The 25,434-nt window shown below is 38.3% G+C and overlaps 1 protein-coding gene across 2 annotated transcripts in view; it reads left to right on the top strand.

Moving 5' to 3' along the window:
• The window catches only part of FRMD4B (FERM domain containing 4B), a 196,949-nt gene that overhangs the window by 66,670 nt on the left and 104,845 nt on the right, over positions 1-25,434 (top strand). For both annotated transcript variants that reach the window (XM_054595255.1, XM_054595254.1), the window contains exons 2-4: positions 7,017-7,082; positions 9,465-9,559; positions 16,900-16,992. In XM_054595255.1, the coding sequence (XP_054451230.1) occupies positions 7,017-7,082; positions 9,465-9,559; positions 16,900-16,992 (254 nt within the window). The remainder of the gene's footprint in view (positions 1-7,016; positions 7,083-9,464; positions 9,560-16,899; positions 16,993-25,434) is intronic.

Genomic DNA, 25,434 nt, shown 5'->3' with positions numbered 1-25,434 from the left:
GCATGTGAGAGGCAACTGATCAATGTCTCTCTTGCACATCGATGTTTCTCTCCACTCCTCCCTCCCTTCCTCTTTCTCTAAAAATAAATAAAATCTTTAAGAAAAAGAAAAGAAAAATGGGATAATAATGAACATGAGCTCAGGAGCTAGTCTACCAAGGCTGAAATCCCAGCTCTGCCTCTTAATAGCTGTGTGACCTTGAGCAAGTTACTTGGCTTCTCTGTGCCTCTATTTCTTCAACTATAAAATACAGATAATATAGAGATACTTACCTCATAGAATTAAATGAGTTACTATATATTAAATATATTGAATCTGTTCAATAAAATAAAGTGCTGTTTTTATTTTTAAATTTACTCTGTATTTATGGATATAATTATTGTGATCCATGAATAGCTTCCTACAAATGTAACTCCTGTTGTTGAAATTAGAAGACAAAAACATCAATGGGACTCATGTTTGAAATAAATAAGAAATGCCTAGTTTGGTGGTTTTTTGTAGTTACAGGTTTTTTTTTTAAAAAAAAATCAACCTGGTGGCAAAAATGCATTTGAATAAGATGGTATTATTTATTAGCTGAATAACCGTTACACAGCACTTATGCTCTGGCCTTGAGGTCAATGTCTTGAATTTTAATCCCTGGTCTCCCATTAACCAGCTGTGTGGTTTTGAGCAGATCCATTCCTTAGTTTCCCCAGATTTCAAATAATCAATGGTTATTAGATGCCTTGAAGATTCTTTCTATTTACAACCTCTATACTTCCAACTACTTTAGTCAATGGATTTTTCTCTGCCACCAAAAGGATTTTTCTATGCCCATTTAGGACACTTCATTTTCCCTTTTTAGCCCATGCATCTAACCATCAAGAAAGGGCTGGGTGGGGGACTGCCGGGGAGGCTGTCCCCGAGCTGACACTTGGCAGTGTACTGAACACACATAGCTAAGTGCGGAAGAGCTTGGGCTTTGGGTTTGGGTCTAGTTCTGCCATTTATAAATCTTGCTATTTATAATCTCTCTAACACCATCCACTTGTAATATTGATATAAAACTATCTCATGTGAATATCACAAGATTGAATATATTAATCTGTGACAAGTGCTTATTGTAATGCTGGAACATAGAACATGCCTGTTAATAGTTTTATTATTGTTATTATTAAAATGTCTAGCTGGGTGCCAGGCACACAGAATGCACACAGGAACCAGTGGGCCCCCCTTTTTCTTTATTTCTGCTCCATCAGCTCTAGAGGATATCTCTGCCATGTGATTGTTAACTAACTTGTCAACTTTACCTGTCATTTATCTTCTTAAAATGGGTTAGGAATAGTCTTATTAAAATGCTTCTTCTGTTTTTTTTATGGGAGAATAGATGGATTACAGAAAGATTTAGTTGATTGTTAATTTTCAAGCCGATAAGAACTATAATAAATGTAGCCTTCAGAAGTGGTTTATTTCCCTCTCAGAATATCAGATGGAAAGCAATCAGGACACTGCTAATGAGGTTTAGAAAGTTTAAGTGGCTTCTCCAAAGTAACACAGCTCCTAAGGGATGAAATACGATTTTTGAGTCTGAGTCTAGCTTAGAACTCCTGTGCAAGTTACATCACTTCTCAAGTTTCAGTTTCCTGATCATTAAAATGAGATGCCCCCTTCATGGGCTTCTGTAGAGGTTGAAATACTACACATTGATGAAGGTTGAGTGTCAGCACTTTGCCTGGTGCACAACTTCTTTGATGATGGTTGAGTCTCTTCCTTAGTGTCACATGAGCTTAGGGTTTGCTAATTCACAGGGCAGGGCTTCCAGGAACCTGCAGGTAACAGGTTTAGGTGAGCCAGAAACCACAGACCTCATCTAGACAGGAGCTGCTGTGTCCCACCTTGGCCAGATGTTGCCACAGAGGAAATCCAGCCCAGTGTTTCCAAATCTTACCATCCAGACTTTTATTAAGTGACATCTCTTGATTTATGGTACTACCAACTATAATTTGTTCAAAAGCATTGTCTTGATGAACAAAATACATCCACCACATTTCAGTCTTCAATTTAAGTAAGTGACAAGGGCAGGACTTGCTGTTGCTGGCTATGATCAAATCAGCCCTGTGACCTCCCAGAGCAGCCATCCTCAGGAAGGAAAGGGCTTAGTGAGCACTGTGAATGGATGTGCAGATGTGCTGGGTCGGATAAAACTGTAACTCTTTTTTCTCCATCATCTGCACTGCCCTTCTCCAGGATGAGCGTATCTTATCATGTCACACAGTGAGATGTTCGTTCAGAACTCCTCCCCACAAAATGTCAGCCTTGCTTTTGGCCATTGTATTGTCGTTGGTGGGAGCATCAGTGATTATAAACTGACAACTTTACCATATTAATAACATCACTGGGGGAAGATCATCCTTTGGAAACCTTTTGCCTTGTTTTAAGGTAGAGATACTTGTGGTATCTTATGAAGATGCTTTTAGTTGCAATAAGCAGAATCCAACTCAAGTTAGCTTAAGAGAGAAAGAAAAATGTGGATTTAGTGAAGGAGTACAGGGGTGTTCCATGGAGCCCAAAGACAAAAATTCACCCAGACCAGCGGAAGGACTAGAAGTGATAGGAAGACATAAGGGACACAGACAGCAATTCTCTCAGCTATTCCTCTGAGGCTGCAGGATTTCTCCTGCTTTCAATTAGCTGCTCACCTTCTTCCTTCTCTCTGCACATGGCTTTCCTTCTCTTCCACACACAGTAGACAGTGACTGCCTCTCAGCAACGACTTTGTCATCCTCTCAGACTTAATTTCACATTCCCTGGACTGAGGTGCTGAGTGGCCCATCTTGGATCAGATGTGCATCCCTGGTCCAATTAACTGAGGCCAAAGAGGACCATTTTATACAAATACAGCCACTACTGCCCATGTTTGTCCTGAGATGGGCAGGCACACCAAAAACTTTACAATTTAATTCTCTAAGATAAAATAATGTGTTCACAGAAGAAATATTGACTAGTCCAGAAGAAGTCCAAAGCAAAATAGAAAGGAAAAATTTTTTTAAAAGGTCAGGGAATAAAGCCCTGGCTGGGTAGCTCAGTTGGTTAGAGTGTCATCCTGATACACAAGGGTTGCAGTTTTGTTCCTTGGTCAAGGCACATACAAGAATCAGCCAATGAATGCATAAATAAATGGAACAACAAATTAATGTCTCCTCTCTCTCTCTCTCAATAAATAAATTTTAAAACTATATAAATAAAATAAAATCATGAAATAAATTCATTTAGATTATGCAACAGCATAGCTTGAAATGCTTTATGAGTTTTGATATATTCCTTAATGGATTCATACTGCGTGAGTTGATCTTTCGAGTATTATTTTCTTTCCATGGGCCATGTATTTGAAATTTTCTTGTGTGGGTTTTACAAAAGAAATAAAATGATTTGAACTGATACATTTATTTATTTCTTCCCATTGTAAAGTGGAAATAAGATGACTTTAAATCTTAACTTAGCTTTTTTCTTGCTTAGGTAACTTTGAATAAACTACCTTAAACTAAGTTTTCCTGTCTGTAAAGTGGAGATGTTGCAAGCACATAGATTTTTGTGGAGCTTTAATAAGGTAATATCCATGCAGTGCCACAGCTTAATACATGGAACAAAGGTGTGTATTTGGCTTTTGCCTTGCAAAGTTCAGGAGATAAAAAAATCCAGTGCAATCACTTACTAGCATGAACTTATATGTGAAATTGGGATAATAACACCAATCCCAGAAGGTACCTTTGATGTGCAGCTCAGAGATCATCCATACAAAGTACCAGAGCAACACTAAGGATGTAGTTGGTGCTCAGTGGTGGAAGCTAGTTTTTTTTTTTTAAATTAAACTTACATGTATCTGAGTTTCTAGGTCTTATTTATAGTGTTGTACAACAGCTGAGAAACAAAATGCTATGCGTGCTTTTCAAAAGTGACCCAGTAACTATACATCCGTGGGCAAAGCTGGATGTGCAAAGCTTATGTGACATTGCTTGCAATAACAAAAGACCAAAAACAACATGTTTGCCAGCAGGAGTCTAGCTAAATTAGTGCATGTCTGCATAGATGATTTGATACTTTAAAAAGAATGAGGTTGGACCATATGTTTTGACCTTGGAAAGATCTCCAAGAAATAGCATGGTTCCACTTGAACTGAAAACAGGAAAATGTACACACATACATATATACACACCCCACATACACAGGCCTACACACACAGAGTCGTGTGTGTGGGTGTATAAAATTTCTGGATGGTTACACACATACAAGCACAAATAGTAAGAGTACTTGCTTCATTTTCAGAATATGTGTCCAATATAATAATAAAGTAAAACACTGAATATGCAATTTTTAAAAAAATGTATCTGTATATACCTGAAAGTCTGTGTAAAGATGGTCTGGGGATTCTCCTCAAAATAGCAGGGTGGTAGTTTCAGTAGATCAAATGACTTGAAACATGAGTTAATCAAGGGAGACCTTTGGATTCTATGCGTTGTTTAAATATTTTACGAAGAATATTTCTCAGTATTGCAATTATAAGTGATAAAAATTAAATCTAATTGGATATGTACCCATCATTTTTAACTGTGTATCCTAATTGTTCTTTAAGTATATTTTGTTGATTATGGTATTACAGTTCTCTCATTTTTCTCTCCCTTTTATTCCCCTCCACCCTGCAGCCCCCCTCCTACCAGCATTCCACCCCTGCCCCCCACCGCTTAGTTCATGTCCATGGGTCACACGTATAAGTTCTTTGGTTTCTCCATTTCCTATACTATTCTTAACCTCCCACTGTCTACTTTGTACCTCCCATTTATGCTGCTTATTCCTTGTACCTTTTCTCCTATTCTCCTCCCTTCCCCTCCCCTCAGATCTTCATTTCTGTGATTCTGTTGCTGTTCTAGTTGTTTGCTTAGTTTGTTTTTGTTTTTGTCTTTAGGTTCAATTGCTGATAGTTGTGAGTTTGTTGTCATTTTACTGTTCCTAGTTTTAATCTTATTCTTTTTCTTAGATAAGTCCCTTTAATATTTCATATAATGAGGGCTTGGTGATGATGAACTCCTTCAACTCCATCTTATCTGGGAAGCACTTTATCTGCCCTTCCACTCTAAATGATAGCTTTGCTGGGTATAGTAATCTAGGCTGCATGTCCTTGGCTTTCATGACTTTGTATACTTCTTTCCAGCCCTTTCTTGCGTGCAAAGTTTCTTTTGAGAAATGGGCTGATAGCCTTATGGGAACTCCCTTGTAGGTAACCATCTCATTTTCTCTTGCTGCTTTTAAGAGTCTCTCCTTATCTTTAATCTTGCATGGCGTAGTTATGATTTACCTTAGTGTGTGCTTCCTTGGGTCCAACTTCTCTGGGACTCTGTGCTTCCTGGATCTCCTGGAAGTGTATTCCTTCACCAGATTATAGAAGTTCTCCTTCATTATTTTTTCAAATAAGTTTTCTTCTTTTGCTCTTCCTCTTCTCCTTCTGGCACCCTTGTGATTTGGATGCTGGAACATTTAAAGTTGTCCCAGAGGTTCCTAAGCCTCACCTCATTTTTTTTTTATTCTTGTTTCTTCATTCTGTTCTGGTTAAATGTTTATCTCTTCTTTCTGCTCCCAATCATTGATTTGAGTCCTGGTTTCCCTCCCTTTACTGTTGGTTCCTGGTATATTTTTCTTTATTTCACTTTGCATAGCCCTCACTTTTTCCTCTATTTTGCAACAATACTCAACCATTTTTATGAGTATCCTGATTGCCAGTGTTCTGAACTGTGCATCTGATAGGTTGACTATCTCTTCATCGCTTAGTTGTATTTTTTCTGGAGTTTTGATCTGTTTTTTCATTTGGGACACATTTCTTTATCTAGGCATTCCTGTTATGTTGTAAGGGTCAGAACCTTACATATTCACCAGGGCAGAGCAACCCAGGTTGCTGCGTTGTGACACTGTATGTGGGGGAGGGGCCAGAGAGGGAATAATGATGCTTGCTCAGTTCTCACCCCACTTTCAGTCACTCCCCCCATTACTCACAAGCAAATTGGGCCCTTCTGGTGCTGATTTCCAGGTGAGTGGGTTTGTATGCCTTCTGGGATCCAGAGGATCTCTCCAACATACACTTCAGTGAGGCTGGGAGTTTCTCCTGCTGCTGCAACCCCCACAGGTTTTTACAGTCAGAAGTTTTAAAGCTTTCTTTTCCCATGCTGGAACCCTGGGTTTCACGGTCTGTCTCATTCCCTAGTTGTTCCTCCCGGTTTGTCTGCACGCAAATGTGGAACTGCCCAGTCTGCCAGCTTCTGCCTTGCTGTGTGTCCTCTCCACCCCAGCTCCCCATCCCTGCCCCTCCTACCAGTCTGGATGAATGTTTCTTCTTCAACTCCTTGGTTGTTGGACTTCCATACAGTTCAATTTTCTGGCAGTTCTGGTTGGTTTTTATTTTTAAAGTTGTTGTTGTTCTTCTTTTGCTTGTGCCAGGAGGCAAAGTGTATCTACCTATGTCTCCATCTTGGCCAGATGTCTAATTGTTCTTAATTATAGTAGTGACATACTTATAAAGGGAACAGAAGTTTCAAAAATGGAAACTTTCAATTTGAACTTCAGAATTACAATTTTTTCCTATAATTATGCATATATCGTATTTATTAAAACACACCAATGGATAAAGGCATTTCATTTGAAAAATAAAATATTGATTCAAAGAAAAATATAGTAGTTTCCTCTGGGTATAAAAAGAAACCTCCTTTTTATAATAAAATCTTGTGTGCATGTATAGGTATTATTTTTTCAATACATTGAGTCATCTCTGGTTTGTTTCTTCTTTTAAATCAAAATGCTAAAAATGTTTAAATTAAGAAATCCAAGAGCTAATGCCTTATAATAAATGTTTATGATCAAGCTTGTTGATTAACTCAGGAGAAGCCATTTTTAGGCTGAGCACATCACATGTGAAATAAATGATAAATCAAGTTCAAAGGTTTTCCTGCCATCTCTGACACTGACACCTCTCTTGATGTCTTGTCCCACAGATGACAGAAGGCAGGCACTGCCAGGTGCACCTCCTTGATGATAGGAGGCTGGAGCTGCTGGTTCAGGTATGTGTTGCCCACATGGTGACAGTCTACCCTGGTGCCCTCTGGGAGCTTCATAGCCTGGATTCAGGTTGCTTGCTTACCTGTGCCTCGAAGCCAATGACTCAGGATTGACTGAGGAGGAAAATGTAGCTTTGAAACCAGAAACCTAGTCTGCATGGAACTGAAATACGAGAGGGGACCTAAAAAACAAAAACAAAAACAAAAAACAGAATTATCTTCTGAAAGGTTGCCCCCTTGTAGTACTGACTTCCCCCGCTAGGTCAGTGTTCTAGAAACCCATCTGTATCAGCTGACGTTGTTGTGAGAGGCTGCATTCAGCTTCAGTAAATTTTTTTTTTGAAGACTCAACACATTTACCCATTTCATGATGAGTGATTTATGAGCACAACTGCCCACACTGTGCTGAGTGTTCAGCAGTTTTTGACTAAAAACAGCATGACTCTACCAGTGCTCCACCCTCCCTACTCACCCAATCTCGCCCAAGTGACTTTTTTTGTTTCCCCAGTGAAAAAAGTCCTGAAAGGGGAACATTTTGCCGATGTGGAAGAGGAAAAACACAAAATGGCAGAAGCACTAAAAGGCATCAAAATTGATGAGTTCAAAAACTGTTTTGAGCAGTGGAAGAAGTGTCTCAATAGGTGTATTGCACCAAATAGAGAGTACTTTGCAGGTGACTGAAGTTTAAACATGTAAGAATAAGTACAAAACTTTTTATAAATAAATTCAGGTTTTTTGGGGTCCCCCCTTGTATATACAGAAATATTTGGGTTCCAAACTCAGCTTTGACACTCAGTATCTATGTGACCCAGACCAAGTTACTTTACTTCATTGGACCTTTTGTTGGCAAATTGGGGAACATAATGTTTCCCTGAAAAGGTTATTGTGAGCTTAAAATCTGCATTCCACCACTTTCCTGCTATATGATATTGTTCAAGTTAAATACCCATTTCATAAACTGTAAACTGGGATTAAGAGTGCCTAGACTTCCTTGCAGAATTATGGTTAAAATCAAGCTAGATTATATATGGGAATTAAATCTCTGTGTAAAATATATGGGACTATATGAGTCAGGATATAGTAATTGTTGATGCTACTCACTTTACCTAGCCAATACTGTGGACCGAGAGCCTTAAAAAGTGTGGAAGTCCCTGCTGACAGCCACACCTATGGCTATGGCTAGAATTCTTTCCTTTGACCAAATCTAAATTTTTCTCCCTTCTGAGGCTTATCCCAAGCTCACTATGCATAGGCTTCAATTAGAATGAAAATAGTAGAGTCAACAATAGTTTCAGCAAAGGAGACATTTTAGTCTAGATTTCTGCCTGCTTTTCTTTTCTTTTTTTCCCTTTTCATTTCTTTCTTCCTTTCTTTTTTCCTTTCCTCTAATCATGACTATTCTTTCTCATGAACAGCAAACATTCATGCCTCAAACTATCATAATGAATCCTAAACTGTTTGGCTCAAAGTTGAAACAGAACCCATCTAGTACACTCTCCTGCAAACCCCTTTTCTTCCCCAAATCCAGCAAATCCAGCACCCATGGTCACTCCAGACATTCTGGCTAATTCCAAACCATGCTTCTTGCCACCACCAAGTCCAGTGCTTCTTAAAAACTCATAGATTAAATCCTCCTACTACGTGCTCCATAAGTACTCATGGTCACCATCTATACAATGGGTATAATTACTCCCTAGAGAGAAATGAAAAGTTTAGGCCTTGTAACCAGACAGAACGGAGTTCGGATACATGCCCTTCCTAATTGCAACATCAAACAACATCCTTAACTTTTCTTGGCCTTGGCTGACTCATCCATAAAATGGAAATAAGAACTTGTACCTCAAAGGCTCATTGTAAGTATATGAGATAATAGAGATAAGGAGTTCAGCACGATGAGTGGTTATTGTTGTTGTTGTTGTTGTTGTTGTTGTTAGTTCGTTCTGTGATGACCCTTCTCCGCACCACAACCTGAGTCTTGATCCTCTTCAACTAGCTCCCACCAAGCGAAGTTATTTCTATAGTCCAGACAGAGAGGTGTTTAATATTCTTTGTCTTGGTCATTAGCACCATACTACATATAAAAGAGTGTTTTTCCAAAATACCAACGCATTAATAAGCACAGTTTTATCTTAGAAGAAAGAAGTAAGGTACTGGACTGAATTTCAAATATATGAAAGTAATGATCTCATTGATGTTCCTATTCCCATTTCCCTTCCTTCCCAATCGCTTAGAGAATGAGCACATTTTAACAGACAGATGCAGCACATGGTGGCAGGTATTTAAAAACAAACAAAAGTTGTTTCAACTATTTGGGGTAGAGGAAGTTGGTAGCAATAAAAGAGAGAGGCAACCAAATTGTTTCTAATCAAATTTTCACACTAACAGCCCAAACTTTTATCAAGAGAATTGCTGGACCTTGTGGCTTCACATTTCAACCTGAAAGAAAAGGAGTACTTTGGAATCACATTTACAGATGACACGTAAGTGTTTTTCCAATCGTTTTTATTTCTTTACCTTTTTTCTGGACTACCTACTCATTGTTCTTCAGAATGAACAAAAAAGGAGGAAAATTCTTCAATAATTGGAGTATGTCCTGCTTAGTTAAAGATTTTATAATGCAAGAGTTTTCTTCTAGGACTATTACAAAAAGAGAAGGAAAAGAATATTGATCGTTTTAAGAACTCAGAATATTATCCTGTTTTAGAAATTGGAATGCACTGTGCCTGCTTATTGAGCTCATGTTTCATTGAGAGAAATACTAGATAGTCACTCATTCAGATCTTAAAATTGAATAATGTTTTGGTGTTAGTGACAAGAAAGTTTAAAGGAAAATTTATGGCCCACCCATAAAATATGTATATAGTTTAATATGGAGTGGACTTTTTAACTTTCATCTAGGAACATTTTATGTTACATCCTTACCATCTTTTTTCTCTTTTATATCCATTTTTTATGATAACTTGGATATTGTATATATTTCTCAACAATTTAAATCTTCTCCAAAATGTGACAAGTAGAGTAACAATAAATTCGTGATCATTTAAAACTTCATGTAAACAAATGTGTTTGGACTTGTCAACACTTTTTTACATATGTGTGTGTATGTGTCTATCTGTCACTAGCAGCCCAATTCACCTGTATTCTAATTTGCCCATATTATATTCAGCCTGCTTCATTACATTATCAGAGGAATTCTCCCCCTTTCTGGGGATAACTTCCAAAGATCTCTTCAAATATTAAAAGTTAAGAAAATGTATTCCAGACCAACTATATTGGCCAACAACCAGCATTCTTTCTAACTGTCCAATTTAAGTATTCTTTCAGTCTGCAGCTTCACCAGGTATTATAGGATAATCACCAGAAGCTGTTTATTCATTTTTCACACCTGTGACTTCTGATGATTCCCAGCCTTGTGGACTACGAGCCTAGGACCTCCTGGAAATGCCATTGACTCAGGACTTGGGCTGGGGAAACCAGGCATCTGAGTTCTCAGGAGACAGGGAAAAACCTAACAACTTTGATTCTGGACTCAGTATATTGTCTTTTTTTAAACTTTTATTTTTTTTTATTTTTTATTCTTTTATATTCTTTTTTATGTTTATTGACTTTAGAGAAAGGGAAAAGGAGAGAGAAAGGGAGTGAGAGAAACATCAATGTGAGAGAGAAACATCAATTGGTTTCCTTTTGTAGGACCCCAACCAGGTGTGTGCCCTGACTGGGAATCAAACCCATGAACTTTCTATTTGCAGGACAACGCCCAACCAACCGAGCCATACTGGCTAGGGCTGAACTCACTATATTTTCTAAGTCGGGTTCAACAAAGCAGAGAAAAATACACTCAACATCACCTACCTCACTCTGAATCACAAAATTATCTCTTCACTCAGCAACTCATTGGGACCCTGCATGATCAGTCTTCTGCTGGATGAAAGAGGAAATGCAGGTGCCCATTGGCCAAGTGCTCTAGCATGAAAACCAGGACTAGTACATGTGAATCAGTGATTACACACACACACACTGAATCTGAATGTGAATGAAATAATAGCTAACAGTATAAGACATAAAACCACAAACACTTAATGGCTAAGTTATATGGTACAATCTGTATGTGGCATAAACACTATAATTTAAAGAGGTCACAGAGTAGAGGCTAAAAGCATCCACTAAAATGCTTTGCATGCCCCCTAATGCCAGGCATTGTTCTAAGTCCTGGGAAATCAGCTGTGAACCACACAGACAAGGTTCTTGATTTCTTGGAGCTTACATTGCAATGGTATGGTCTAGCAGAACAAATAAAGAAATAGATACATGGGGAAATACCAGAAATGATAGTGTTTTGAAGAACATAATATAAGAGGACATGATCAAGAAAAGCTGGGGTGCAGTTTTAGACAGGGTGAGCTAGGAAGGTTTTTAAATGTATAATAAAAAGGAAGAACCAGTATGGAGTTTCCTTAAAAATCTAAAAATGGAACTGCTGTTTGACGCAGCAATCCCACTTCTGGGAATATATCCTAATAATCCTGAGACACCAATCAAAAAGAATATATGTATCCCTGTGTTCACAGCAGCATTGTTTACAATAGTCAAGATCTGGAAAGAGATCAAATGACCATCAGTAGATGAGTGAATAAAAAAGCCATGGTACTCCTGACCAGTGTGGCTCAGTTGGTTGGATGTCATCCTACAAAACAAAAGATCCTCAGTTCGATTCCCGGTTAGGGCACATTCTTGCATTTTGGGTTTGATCCCTGCTCAGGGCACATATAAGAGGCAACCGATTGAAGTTTCTCTATCACATTGATGTTTCTCTCCCTCTCTTTCCCCCTCCCTTCCCTTTTCTCTAAAAATAAATAAATAGCCCTGACTGGTATGGCTCAGTTGGTTGGGTGTTGCCCTGCAAAGCAAAGGGCTGCCAGGTCAATTCCTGCCCTGGGTTGAGAGGCAACTGATCAATTTTTCTCTCACATATTAACATTTCTCTAAAATTTTTTTCAAGCCATGGTATATTTACAATGGAGTACTATCCAGCTATGAAAAAGGAACTCTTACCCTTTTCAACCGCATAGATGGACCTGGACATTATTATGCTAAGTGAAATATGCCAGTCAGAGAAAGACAAATACCTTATGATCTCACTTATTTGTGAAATCTAATGAACAAAATAAACTGACAAAATAAAAGAGCCATAGATACATGGAACAGACTGACAAATCGGGGGGGAGGGGCTGGAAGAAATTAAGCAAAGAATATATTTTTTGAGGGGTGCAGTGGCTGAGTGGAAGGAACAAGAAGGGGAGAAATGGGGAACATCTGGAATAGTTTCAACAATAAAAAATAAATAAATATATTTTAAAAAGCAAGAACCAGTTCTATAAATTGTAGGGTTGCATTCCAGACCCAAAAAAAAAGTAAAAGGCAGAGCTGAACTTGACTTTTTTTTTCTGAGAAACTAAAAAAAAGTGCCAGTGTAGCTAGAATACAGAGTAAGAGGCAAAATGAGACAAGATATTATATTGGGTGGGAGGAAGGGAGTCATGTCATAGAATGTTGATTAACTGTGTGATCTTGGACCAATTACTTAATATCTCAGACACTCAAGTTTTCTCATCTGTACAATGGGCATAATAATAGTACCCATATAATGAGAACTACATAAGGTACATGCAGTAGGGCACTAGTGTTACATACTTTTAAATCAGGTAAGTATGCAAAGCCCATAGCACAGGTACATAATAAAAGGAAGGTGTAGTGGCAGTAGGTAAGTGTTCTGCAGGAGACCGGAGGAGGACTGGGGTCGGATTCACACAGCAGGATATCTAAAGTTGGACCTGGCAAGGCTGGTAGATTTTAGATAGAGGGGACAGGAGATGACATTCCATAGAAGAGTCATTTTGTGGACAGTGCATGGACACGATAATGAATGTGGTACATTTCCCTGAAGGGAGGAGTGTGACCTAACTGTGGAGTAAAGTATAACAGAGACAAGATCTTGGTGAGTCTGATGATCATGACTCATGTAGGCGGAAGAGGAACCCCTCAGCCACAGGAGGGTGTTATTTAGGGGAGTGACACGATTCGGGACTGTGGGGTCACAGGTTCTCCAAACCACAAGGCCATGGTGGGTGGTAAAAAAGAGTGCTGGCCCCATGGAAACTTCTGGAAAAGCTCTGAGCTCAGGTGAGCAAAACCAGACCATGCATAAATCAGGAGTTCAGACTATAAGGCCGTTTCTTCAGAAAGAAAAGAAAGAATAATGAATGACTTCCTGAGCCACTGTCCCCCTCTCCTGCCCTGGGATTTCTTTCTAAATCCTCTATTGAGAGAGGACTGTCTCAATCAGGCATTGCTCAATTATCTCTTTTGGCGGCAGTGGCCAATGTTACAGTCCTTCCAAGAAGCCTGGCTCCAAAATGTCTTCTATGCATTCCCCTGCAAAGGACAGCAGAGTCTATTTTTGAATTATGACCAGTTTGGAAGGTGTCTTCTGGCTTTAGCTATGTTTATTTTCAGAAAAGTATGAGCTGGGCTTTTTGATGGAGTGGGAGGCAGTAAGTGGGATTAGCCGTTTCCACCTTTCTGTGCAACAGGTCTGGAAAATCGCTTCTGTCTAAGGGTGTCTCCTTGGAATGTCTTGGTCACCAGCCTAGTTCTTTTTGCCTGGTAAATATTTTTGGAAAGTATTTTCTTCCAGCACTCCCCCTTCACCGCCCCCACCATAAGACCACTGAGTCGGATCCCTACCAGGAAGCAGTCTGAACTGAATTTTCCAGCATAGATGCCACCTCAGCCGTTCGCTTTTGGGGACCAGCTCTAAATAAAGTAGAAGCAGAGTTGGACATTTTGTCACTAAAACTAGCTACGTCGATACCCTACAACACAGGCCAAAAAGAGAAATGGAAAAATAGAATTTTGCAGTTACATAATAAAAGTAGTGATGGTGACCAAGAAAAACAAATTCATGATCCTATTAGAGGGAGGGGCGTACAGTTCTTGAGATTTCTCCGTTACTTTGTTTACCTTCTGGTGTTCTGTGTGCAAGGTGAGTCTGTTACCCCTAGAGGGCAGTCACGTCCCTCCTGACACAGTGGCTCCTCTGTTCACAAGGGTTCCCATTTCCTTCAACCCATTTCATGCTTTTTCTTCCCTTGTTTTGAAAAGACTTTAGGAATAAGCTTTATCAAGTCATAACAAATAGACTTTACAACAGTTATGACTTTTGCCTATCATTCCATCTGATGGGCCTTGAACTGAAACAGTTCTAGCCAAAAAGGAAACGGGCTTTAAGGTTGACTTCCACAGCTTGATAGAAGTGAATGTGTAGATTCAAACATCTCACTGAGGAATTGATTAGATCTGTTATATTTGCTGATAGAAAAACTTGAGCAAAAGAGGTTACTGTATAAGCTTTTAAATCTCACATAAGCCTCAAAGACTATAAAATAGCATGTTAACTTTGATTACATCTCAGTGATAGAGTTGTGTAATTTTTACTTCTTGTTCTTTTATCCTGTTGATGAGATTATGGATGGATTTTTTTTTAATCTAATTTCTAATTTATCCTTTAGAAGTTATATTACTTTTACATAAACATCTTGTTATAAAAATATATAATATCATAGTTAAAGCCAGTCCCTTTTGATTGTAGCAATTTGTTTTATATGTCTCCAGAACTATATCCAAGAAGTTTCATCCATATATAATAGTGTTTTGAGTGTGCTTCTCTGGTTAATATAATTGATTTATTCATTCTTGGACATCATTCCATGCAAGTTCATATAAATATACATTATACTTTTTAAATAATGTCACATCTTTCCTATGTAAAAGTAAAAAAGACAATTAAAAATAAGTCATTTTCTACAAGAAAACTTTTAAGATCTGATACTATACAATATTTTATGTACTTTAAGGCACACATGTGAACACCTGTGAACCTGGGATGTGTCTTTAACTCAGTACCATCCTAAACTTGATAAAATATAATGTAAGAAACCCTAAACTTCCAGTCCTCCATTTTTATATTATTTTACACATAACACCAATAGTTCCATGAACCTCACCTTATCTCATTTATATCAGCTTATCTTCATAATATTCCTCTAAGAAAAGCTAGGAACAGTTATCAGAAACCTCAGTTTATAATTACAGAAACAAAAATAGTTTTTTCCAGTGTTAAAATTGTAAGTGACAGAGATCAAGCCATAAGTTTTTATGAAAGCTAATGCAACCCTCTCATCTCATTTTCTCCTGTATTGACTATCCAGAGTTCAAATCCCAGCTCTGCCACTTTCTTTGCAGAGTTATTGTTAAACACAGCATTCACACATAAAAGTCCCAGCTTGGCTGGCACAGAGCAGTTGCTCAATAAAGAGTAGCTATTATTATTAATATTAATACAAGTTATGCCCACTTTTCCTCTCTATTTATAATTAACACATCTTAGAGTTTTCTGATTTTTTAAAAAAGTACTTACTTAAAGACCAAAATAGGCTATAAAATGTTTTCTGGCCCATTACAGATTTTGTGATGATTTGACACACTCCACCACTGTTGGCATGTTCTTAGATTTTACATAAGCAGGCAAAATAGAGTCTGTACCCAGAGGGAATTCACAGTCCAAAACAGATCAACTAGTTAAACAACCTTAACTCGAGAAAGTCAAGTAAGCAGTCCTGAGCCACAGTGTCATCAATCCCTGCCATCTCTTGGAGGTCAAAAATTGGGAAGAACTATTTATACCCATAAACCCGGTAAGGATCTTGAGTAAATAAACAAATATACAGGGTGGGGCAAAAGTAGGTTTAAGTTGTGAGTATCAGAATGTAGAGCTTCTTCTTGCATTATTATTTATTAATTATAGTATTAATTTCCATATGAAGAACTGTAAATGTACTTTTACCCCACCCTGTATATGCTTAACTATTACAAAGTTCATCTCATATATATACGCGCGCGCGCACACACACACACACACACAGAATCAGCACCCAGAGAGTAGTCAACCCTGAACTTTTTTAAAAGCTCTAGTATTGTTATCTGTGTCTGTCCAATTTCATTAAATGACCCAAAGTTTTTCTCTTTAGTAACTATCTAAAATATTTCAGATTTTATATTTAATAAGAATTTAAAGATTAATATACTTAATGCCACCTGGTTTTCGGTGTCTGAAACAACCACTGTTATTTCAGTGTTTAACTCCCCAAAGGTATTTTTTATAGATATTCATATATATACATGTATACCTATGTGTGCACCTATTTTTTTAATTTTAAAAAGTAATCTACTGTATTTAGTGTTATACATCTTGCTTTTTCATTTAACATTATATCTTGTATATTGTTCAAAATAAGTTTGTAAGGATATTATTGATCTTTTGTATGGCTGCATCATATTTTATCACTCAGGTTAAATTCATTTTTTAAAACAATACCCTATTAGACATTTAGGGTGTTTCAAGCCTTTTTGCTATTACAAATAATGCTACGTTGAGTGACTTCATATGTATGCCATTTTCCACAAGTGCAAGTTTATCTTTATAAACTCCTGCAAGTGAAAATGCTGATTGAGAGGCAGCATTTTACAGAAACTTTTACAGAAAAGCACCTGAGAGGCAGGTGCTTTTATAATTTTGATAGAAATTGCTAATTGTTCTTATTACTAGTTGTAACAAGTGAAATAGCTACCATCAGTGTATGGGAGTAACTGTTTCTCCACAACATTGCCAACACAGTGTATTATTGAACCTTTCTCCGATTTTCTAGTTAATCGTTTCTTTTTTTGTTTCTTTCTTTTTTTTTTTTTTGCTTTGCTCTCACAGAGGTCAACAGAACTGGCTACAGTTAGATCACCGAGTCCTTGACCATGATTTGCCCAAGAAACCAGACCCAACCATTTTGCACTTTGCTGTGAGGTATGTAACTATAGACACACCCAGCATCCCTGCCTCCCTTTCAAAAAAAGAAAAAAGAAAAAATTCTGGTGATCAGAGATCAAGAATTAAAAAAAGAAGCCACCTATCAAAACATTATTATGTGAAAGAGGTTCTCTACTTTCTTAGTCTGGAAACCAAGTTACCATAGATACTGGGTAGGATGGTTTTCTTTGAAGATGAAGGACAGAATCATCTAACTTTATTACTCAAAACATCTTGGATCAATTTAAAGTTGAAAAACATAGGTAATGAAACAAACATTTTTGTTTGAATTATGGGATTTTTATATCTGAATTATGGGAAACATTTATTATTACATTTTCTGTAGGAATGTTTTATAGAGACTGTGGAAATAATGAATCTATATAATTCACACCTTTAATTTTAATAAAAGATAAAATGCAAACAAGTGCTCACTGAAAGAAGGATTTTAACAGTACAGAAATGTGAATTCAGCTTGCAGGCAGAGACTGCTGAGAACAATGCAGTCCTTGACTATCCTCTGAGCTCTGCTTGGGCAAGCCCTGTAATCACGTGAGGGGTGGGGGACGGGGAGTCAGCCATTTACTCCTGCAATGGATGTATTCGTTAAATCAATGATTTCTTAAAACCAGCCCATGATGGAAATATTTTTCACATTAATTATTCACATTCTAAGATAAGTGAAATGTTATGAGTAGTAACACCCATGTTCCTATACCTAAGAAATAAGACATTACCAATTTTGCTAAAAGCCCCTCTCCCCACTATTCTGAATTTGATGATAAATTTTGCTTTCCTGGTCTGAAGCCAAATATGATAAAATAAGCTAAGATAATATATTTACTATAAGTCTATATCAATCTGAAAAATGTTCCTTTAGTCTGAGCTTATGTTATTTTTCAGGTGTTGAAATGTGCTTTGTTTTATTACATGACAGTGGAAGCTTCTTATTTTTCTTTTTGGGGGGGTTTTATACTATGATTAGGGAAAATCATGTTGATTTTTACACTTGTTTTATTTAACTTCAGTGTGTTCCATGAAATCCAAAAGTGTGGTAATAAGATGTCCTCTCTTTAAGGATCTTTTTATGTATGAATTGATGGTGACTGTAGATGGTAGCCCTCTTTACTCAGTAAACAAATTGTCAACAACCCCAATTTGCTTTTTGCTTCCTGCTCTGAAATCTGGTTGAGAATTTCTTTTTTACCACCAGAAATACATTTTTAAACCCCGGGAAGGGGGAACATAATGGAGATTTGTCCAGAAATGTAACCAGTATGGAAAAATGCACAGAAATCTGAAAGAAAAACACAGGAGTTTCTTGGAAGCAGTGTGATGTGAGACTACTGCTTGTGTCCATGGAGATACAGAAAAAGACAAACATAAGCCAGCAAGGAACAGGAAAAAGTTCTAGTAGTAATTAAGCAGAGATCACAGAATAAAGAAATTTTAATCTTGTATTATATAGGGAAAATAGCTCAACATATATCATGTTTTTTAGAAAGAATTATATTATCACTGTAAACATTTCAACTATATGAAAGAAAGGATTAGAGTGAAAAATAAAAATTACTCTCTGCCAGGCTTCTTTCTTAACCTCTACCCCCAATTTGTTCCCCTTCTTAGAGAAAAGTAAGGGTGATAAGTTGTTTGGTAACTTACTTTATTTTTTTTATTTAGAGATCTTTCATTTGAATGGATAAAAATCTACTTTTGAGCTTCCATAATTAAGCTCTCCAGTCTCCTATTAAGCATCTCAGCTTCAGGTACTCCAATCTTTGCACACACGAGCAGTGCTCATGGAGAGGAACATAGCGAAAGTGTTACGTCTTTGAAGAATTTAAGTGCCACATATTTAGTCACCAGACCTGTGTTCTAGTTATTTACAACTCTGATGTGGTCTATTGTTGGTCTCAAAATACCAGGGGAGGAAACTATGTCTTCCCTTCTGTACAGTCATTCAGAGAGCCACCCTATCTTTTCAGAGCAGGTTCCTGAGATGCCAGAGCATCCTGCTTCTTGTCCCTGAGTTTCAGCACTTACTAGTGTTATCTCCAGAGTGCTCCACAATTACTTGGCATGACTGCTTAATGTTTAACACCCTTATCAAGTTTTTAATTATTCACTTAATCCTTCCTCCCAACAGAATAGTGAGATCATAATAGTCTTTGTTATTATCCCAATTAATTACTTGTTGCAACTCCAATTTAATTAAAGAAATGATCAAGCAAAAACACATACCAAAGAATTAAGGGAACTTAACAGAGATCATTGAGTGAAATGTAGTTCTAGGAGATCTTACCAATTTAGTTGCTGTGCATCTGGTGAAGTCATGCCTTCAAGAAAACAGAAACTGACGGTGATACTTACATCCCAACAGGTGATACTTACATCCCAACAGACAGCGGCACCAACCCTCTAGGTTGCCTGCATTACTAAACATTCACTGAAGAACGGAGCCAATGACAGTGTTTGCCTCTGATGGGTATTTGGTCACTATAGGAGCCTCTGGAAATACCCAGGACCTCTTAATATAGCAGAGGTATTTCATTGCCTCTCCCATCAGCAAGGTGCACTATGACTTGGCTGCCAGCCTCATTCACAGTCACCCAGCTATGCAGCTGCCAAGTTGTCGATGCACAGGGAGAAAAGAAAGTATCCAAATGCCAACAGTGAAGATAGGTTCATTAAGTTATGGCATTTTTATGGTGAATAATTGGTTTCTTTAGTAAAAGAGATAAGATGAAATGGTGCATTGCATTTCAGAGCTTCTCCCAGGGAGGGGACATAGATAATTATCCTGGGAAATTTTTCAAATGACACAGTCATATTCCTCCAACCCCCAAGTCCCCCAACCCACCCGCAATCCTGTCCCAGATTCTGGTACAGTGCCCTGGAGGTGGTGAGTATGGTCTTGGACAGGTCAGTTGTGAGCAGTAAAGAAAGATCAGGAAGTACAAAATTATTTTGTAAAGTATTATGCAAACATAATAAAATATCACTTTTTTTCATTGTAGTATTTTTGATAAAAGAAAATATCATACAATTTTGCTCTCCAGAACTTTCTTCTCTATTGAAATATAGCATTAACCTAGGGCAGGCACTAGGCTAAATATGGTTTCATTGATTCCTGAATTAAGACCTGGGGTCCTACAGATTTGGAAGGTAGGACTTTCTCCTCGGTATTATTTCCCAGGAGGTAGGAAGCAGCTTAGAAACACCTGCTGCTTCTGCATGGAGCAAAGAAAACATTTATGGTGAGAGCGCTTAGTTCACCCTTTATTAAACAGTTGTCTTTTCTTCAGTTATAAAATCTCAATGATATGTGCTAAATATGTACATGACAAATGTGTGTGCAGGTGACCCATAATTTATGCACCATAGTTCATTTAACCCAGTCTCCATTCCAATGTGAGTCCCAGCTCCCCTAGTTGCTGGTGGACTTCTCCAGGCAAGGCTTGTTATCGTTATCTGCTGCTGTAAATAATCTTCCCCAAACACATGGGCCTCTTTGGTAATGCAGCCCAGATGTGAGCATTTTAAAAGCTTGATAGTGAGTGCAAGCATTTAAATCTGAGAATGGGGACTTAGAGTGACCTCATGAGAAAAGCTCCCATTCCCTCCAGGGAGGGCAAGCAGAGGTAGCTCGGGCTGGTACCACCCAGCTGCAAGCAAAGCCAAGATCTTGGCATCTTTCACCCCCTTTCTTCTGAATACCTCTGGCGTTTTTTCTTCTTTCTGGTCTTTCCCTCCTTCTCCTCTCTTTTCCTCCTCCTTTTCCCAAGTCACCTTTGCTATTCCCCAGGACTATAAGGGGCAATGAGAGGTACCTTGAAGCATTGTCTGTAACACTCAGGCCTGAAAAGTCACCACATTAGTGAAAGTTCTAATAGGAAATGTGGGATGAACTGCCATGTCTCTGTCAAAGTAGCTGCAAAAAAAAGTAGTCTTTGAAAGATGGCTGAGTACCTTTTCACCATCCCCTGCCCTGGTTCTAGAATTTTTGGCCTTTAGAAAGACTTTAACTCAAGGAAGCATCATAAGTAAACCCATGGGTCCCCATTATTTGGCCTGATCTTTTTTTTTAAAGAGAGCCAAATATATGGAGTACAATCTCACAGATAAAGACTCTGGTGAATATGGAAAGGTGCTCACAATATATTGCAGGGAAACGAAGCAGACCACAAAACAGAATGTACGGCATAATTGCACTTATTTAAATGGATGGAAAAAAGTTTTTAAATGTTAATAGTCAATCTCTGATAGAATGATTGTAGGAATGATTTTTATTTCTTTTTGCTTTTCTATATATTTTTTTCCTACAATGAAGATATAACTTGAACATTTTTTTAATGCAAGTCTAAGGAGTAATAGAAGGAAGAAAAGTTAAAATGTTTGTGACTTTATAGCCATGAGTTATTTTAAAGATATCAAAGAGTCAGTCATTTACAATAAAGAGAGGACAGGAAAACTTATCTCTTTGGGAAGGAATGTTAATAAAAATCCCTGGGAAATTAGTGATTTCCTACTGTAGGTTTACCAGAGGCTATTTGAGGGTGAGTCAGGCAGAGCTCTTTGCCGACCCACCACATTCCCACCTGAATGCACGATATCCCAGCACCCAGAGAATGCACTGTCAGTGTTCCTAATATCCACCATGACCTAACTGGCCTAACCCATTCTTGAACTTCCAGGCAATTGGTTAGCGGCCTCCATCTTTGAGGACCCAACATTCCTAATTCATACAAGAGTTCCAAAAAGACACACTCCTTCAAAACTCATACCCAATTCTGAATCCAGTTTCTTACAGGATTGTATTTCTATGTGCTCCCTGGCCCAACATCAGGCATCGTTTTAGGAATCTGTTCAGTCTTCTCTGTAATCTTTCCTCAGGGTAACATCAAAGGGGCAGAAGGAAAGAATCAGGATTGTGAAGTATGAAAAATAGCTGTAGGATGCAGAAGTGAAAAGCTTGGCCTTTAGTGTAGTTTCTCAATAGTGGCACTATTGACATTATAGGCCATATAACTTCATTGTAAGGAGCTACACTGTGCCTAGGATGTTTGCAGCATCCTGGCTTCCACCCTCAAGATGCCGGTAACACCCTCCAAATCAGGAAAATAAAAAATGTGTCACATTATTGCCATGCACACTTCACCCACCCAAAGAGAACCAGTGCATTAGCATCACTCTTGGGTTCTGTAGAAGCTCTTCCATTTACTGAGAGCTATGTGGCTCTCAGCCCCACTATGGGCCTGTTTCCTCACCTATAAAACAGAGCTGAACTGGTTGTAGTAAAGAGGGTGTCAGAGGATTGCAGGTGTTAGCATGTAATGTAGAATTTCAATGCATGTTAACTGTTTTTATGATATAAATATCAGAAACTGCTTCAAGCACATGTTCAGCGGGTAAAATATTTATAATGTGACATATGGCATTGATTATGGAAGTGTGGGGACTATCTGGCTTGGGGCTAATCCATTCACTTTGTCTTTATCATTCACCAGGCCCAGTCCTACCTTCTCTATCTAGCTTACCTTTCCTGTCCCCTACCTGTCTCCTTCACAGAGCACACTCCTTACTTTCCTCTGGAGTGAGGGAGCAGACTGTTCTGCAGTTTTGAAGGGAAGAAGCAAGCACTTGGAATTCTGCGACCCTGACACTTCATATTTGCCTGGGAAAGAAGACTCCCTCCCCTTTTGGACAAGTCACAGCAAGGCCTTCCCCTCCTGGGCCTCCAGCCCTTTGCTGTAGAACTCAGAAAAAACACCATTGTGGGAGAGAGGTGCAGAGGGCAGGTTTCTACAAGCTTACTTGGAGGGCCGTCTTTGGTACTCCTGGCTATGCCTGTAAATTTAGAAGTGGGGAAGAGTTTTCCTGGCAGGGAAGTCACCAGGGCTGCACCCCTTCCAGAGATGAAAGGAACCTATGAGATTCCCACAAGCACAGCATAATAGCCTGGAGAAAGGGAAATACACTTAAATTACACTGCTATCTTCAGCAGCATTATAAAGTGAGGCTATGACGTTGCAGGGTCATTACAAGCAATGAACAGAGATCTCCCTGCTCAGAATGTGAATTAGGATCAGATCAAAATATATTTACACAGGTGGCCACAGTGAGTGACTAAAATTACCCACAATGACTAAATGAGGTGTTTTAATTTAGCCCTCACTGGATGCCAGTCACAAACTCAGCATTGTTCAGAATGCAAAAATAATTGAACAACCCTTGCCAATTTACCTTCTTGTCTGAGATATCACCCGGACATAGCAAAGGCCCTAGAACTCAAAGAAAATATGCACCATTGGGCCCTGGCTGGTGTGGTTCAGTGGATTGAGTGCCAGTCTGTGAATCAAAGAGTAGCTGGTTCAATTTCCAGTCAGGGCACATGCCTGGGTTGCAGGCCAGGTTCCAGTGGGGAATGGGAGAGGCAACCATGCATTGATGTTTTTCTACCACTTTTTCTACCTCTCTTTCCCTCGCTCTAAAAATAAATAAATAAATAAATAAACAATTTTTTTTTTTTTTAAGAAAATATGCTCAGTTGGTAAGGAAAAGTCATAACTGCTCAGAAGAGCTTTCATTTCACAATATTTTCTCATTCTGTGTCAAAATGGGTGCCTCTGCAGCATTTTGCTTCCTTGAAAGAAAGATCTTAGGAAAGATACCTCGAATTCCCATTCTTGCTTTTATAGTTAAAGTTTTAAAGAAGTTCCCAACTAAGTCATCACCTTTTGTTACAGTCCTTCAGTGGAAGAATAATGATAATACTGTAATAATCATCACCACTCAGTGACTATTGACTGTTGACCACATTTAAAACATCTCTCACCCTGGCTGGCATGGCTCAGTGAAATGAGTTCTGGCCTGCAAACCAGTTCGATTCCCAGCTGGGGCACATGCCTAGGTTTCAGGCCAGGTCCTCAGTTGGGGATGTGCAGGAGATAACTGATCATCTCTTACACATCTCTCTATCCTTCTCTTTCTCCCTCTTTTCCCCTCTCTCTAAAAATAAATAAGTAAAATCTTAAAAAATAAATAAATAAAATAAAACATCTCTCCCTTCTCTGATGTGTGGTGCAAGTGAGGAAGGTAAGACACTGAGAAGCCAAGCAGCTGGCCCAAGCCCCAAGACCCATCAGTGCTGGAGTTGGGGTTCAAATTATTAGGTTGGCAAAAAAAGTCTATTTAGTTTTCTCTGTAAAATCAAAGATATATTTTTCATTTTCACCAATAACTTTATTGATTTGGATTTTATTGATAACTATTGATTTTGAATATGGACTTTATTAATAACTTTATTGATTTTGAGTATGCTGGCTATCTCCCACTATTGGCTTCTAGTGGATAGAGACCAGAGGTGCTGCTAAATATCTTCCAATGCATATGACTGCCCCACGGTAAAGAGTTATTTGGCCAAAATATCAATAGTACCAAGAAACTTCACAAACCACTTTGACACGTTTGATCAGTCACAGCACCTTCTCCATATACTGCACAAATCTTTTCTTTGTGTTTCAGTTGCATTTTTACCTTTCTTGAAATAATAAAGCATAATACACTGAAATATTATGCTTCACCATCTTCAAATATAGCACACCATCTTCAATATTAAAATGGCTGCACAAAAATTCACCAATTTTTACATGTTTTTTTAAATGCACACCAATATGTCAGCTGTCATAATACAATCTAACAAAATTGCTTTGAATGAAGTTAAAGACAACTAAGCACTACTAGAGCCATTGTACAAAAAAAAACTAAACAAACACTTTGGCCAATCCAATTGTATCTCCCTAAATCCATGGTGTTGACTTTGACCATGATGAGCAAATGCCACAAGATAAAAATATTGGACACCTACAAGTAAGAGACAGCTGATGATAGCCCATGCAAACAATCAGTGTTCTGCTCTGTGATACGCATGTGTTGTCACCTGGCTAACAGGTCTGCCTCCCCTCCAAACCACCTCTGTCATGTCGTTGAGGTGAGATGTTCTACTACCACTGATTAGTAGTTAGGTGAACAGCTGTCCCATCAGGAAAGGGGAAAAAATGCTAATGGGAGGAACATGAAAAGTAGAGACAAAACCTCCCCAAATAAATTATCTTCTAATAAATTGCGCTTGTTACACTGTATGAGATTTGTCTCCAAAACATATTCCTAGTCAAAAAGCCTAGGTTCATTTTGAGTCTGAAAATTTCACCATGGGCTCCATCTTCACGAAATCCTAGTGAAATCACTCATAGTAAGCATGCAGAAAACAAATACTATCCTTCTGTCAAAAACAGCTGAAACAAAAGGTTTATTTTATGAGTCTGGGATAGTCCATTTCATTTAATGAAGAAGCTCTAGATTTGGGTTTCAGTTCATGGTACATGTTGATAGGTGTGCCTGGGAGTCATTCTCCCGGAGGACCATTCATATGTTTCATAC

Source organism: Pteronotus mesoamericanus, unplaced genomic scaffold, assembly GCF_021234165.1.
Source record: "Pteronotus mesoamericanus isolate MK-2021 breed Mesoamerican mustached bat unplaced genomic scaffold, CSHL_Meso_final scaffold_54, whole genome shotgun sequence".
Lineage (NCBI taxonomy): Eukaryota > Metazoa > Chordata > Mammalia > Chiroptera > Mormoopidae > Pteronotus > Pteronotus mesoamericanus.
Note: the sequence above shows the minus strand (reverse complement) of the source record. Positions and strands in the feature narration are given on the sequence as shown.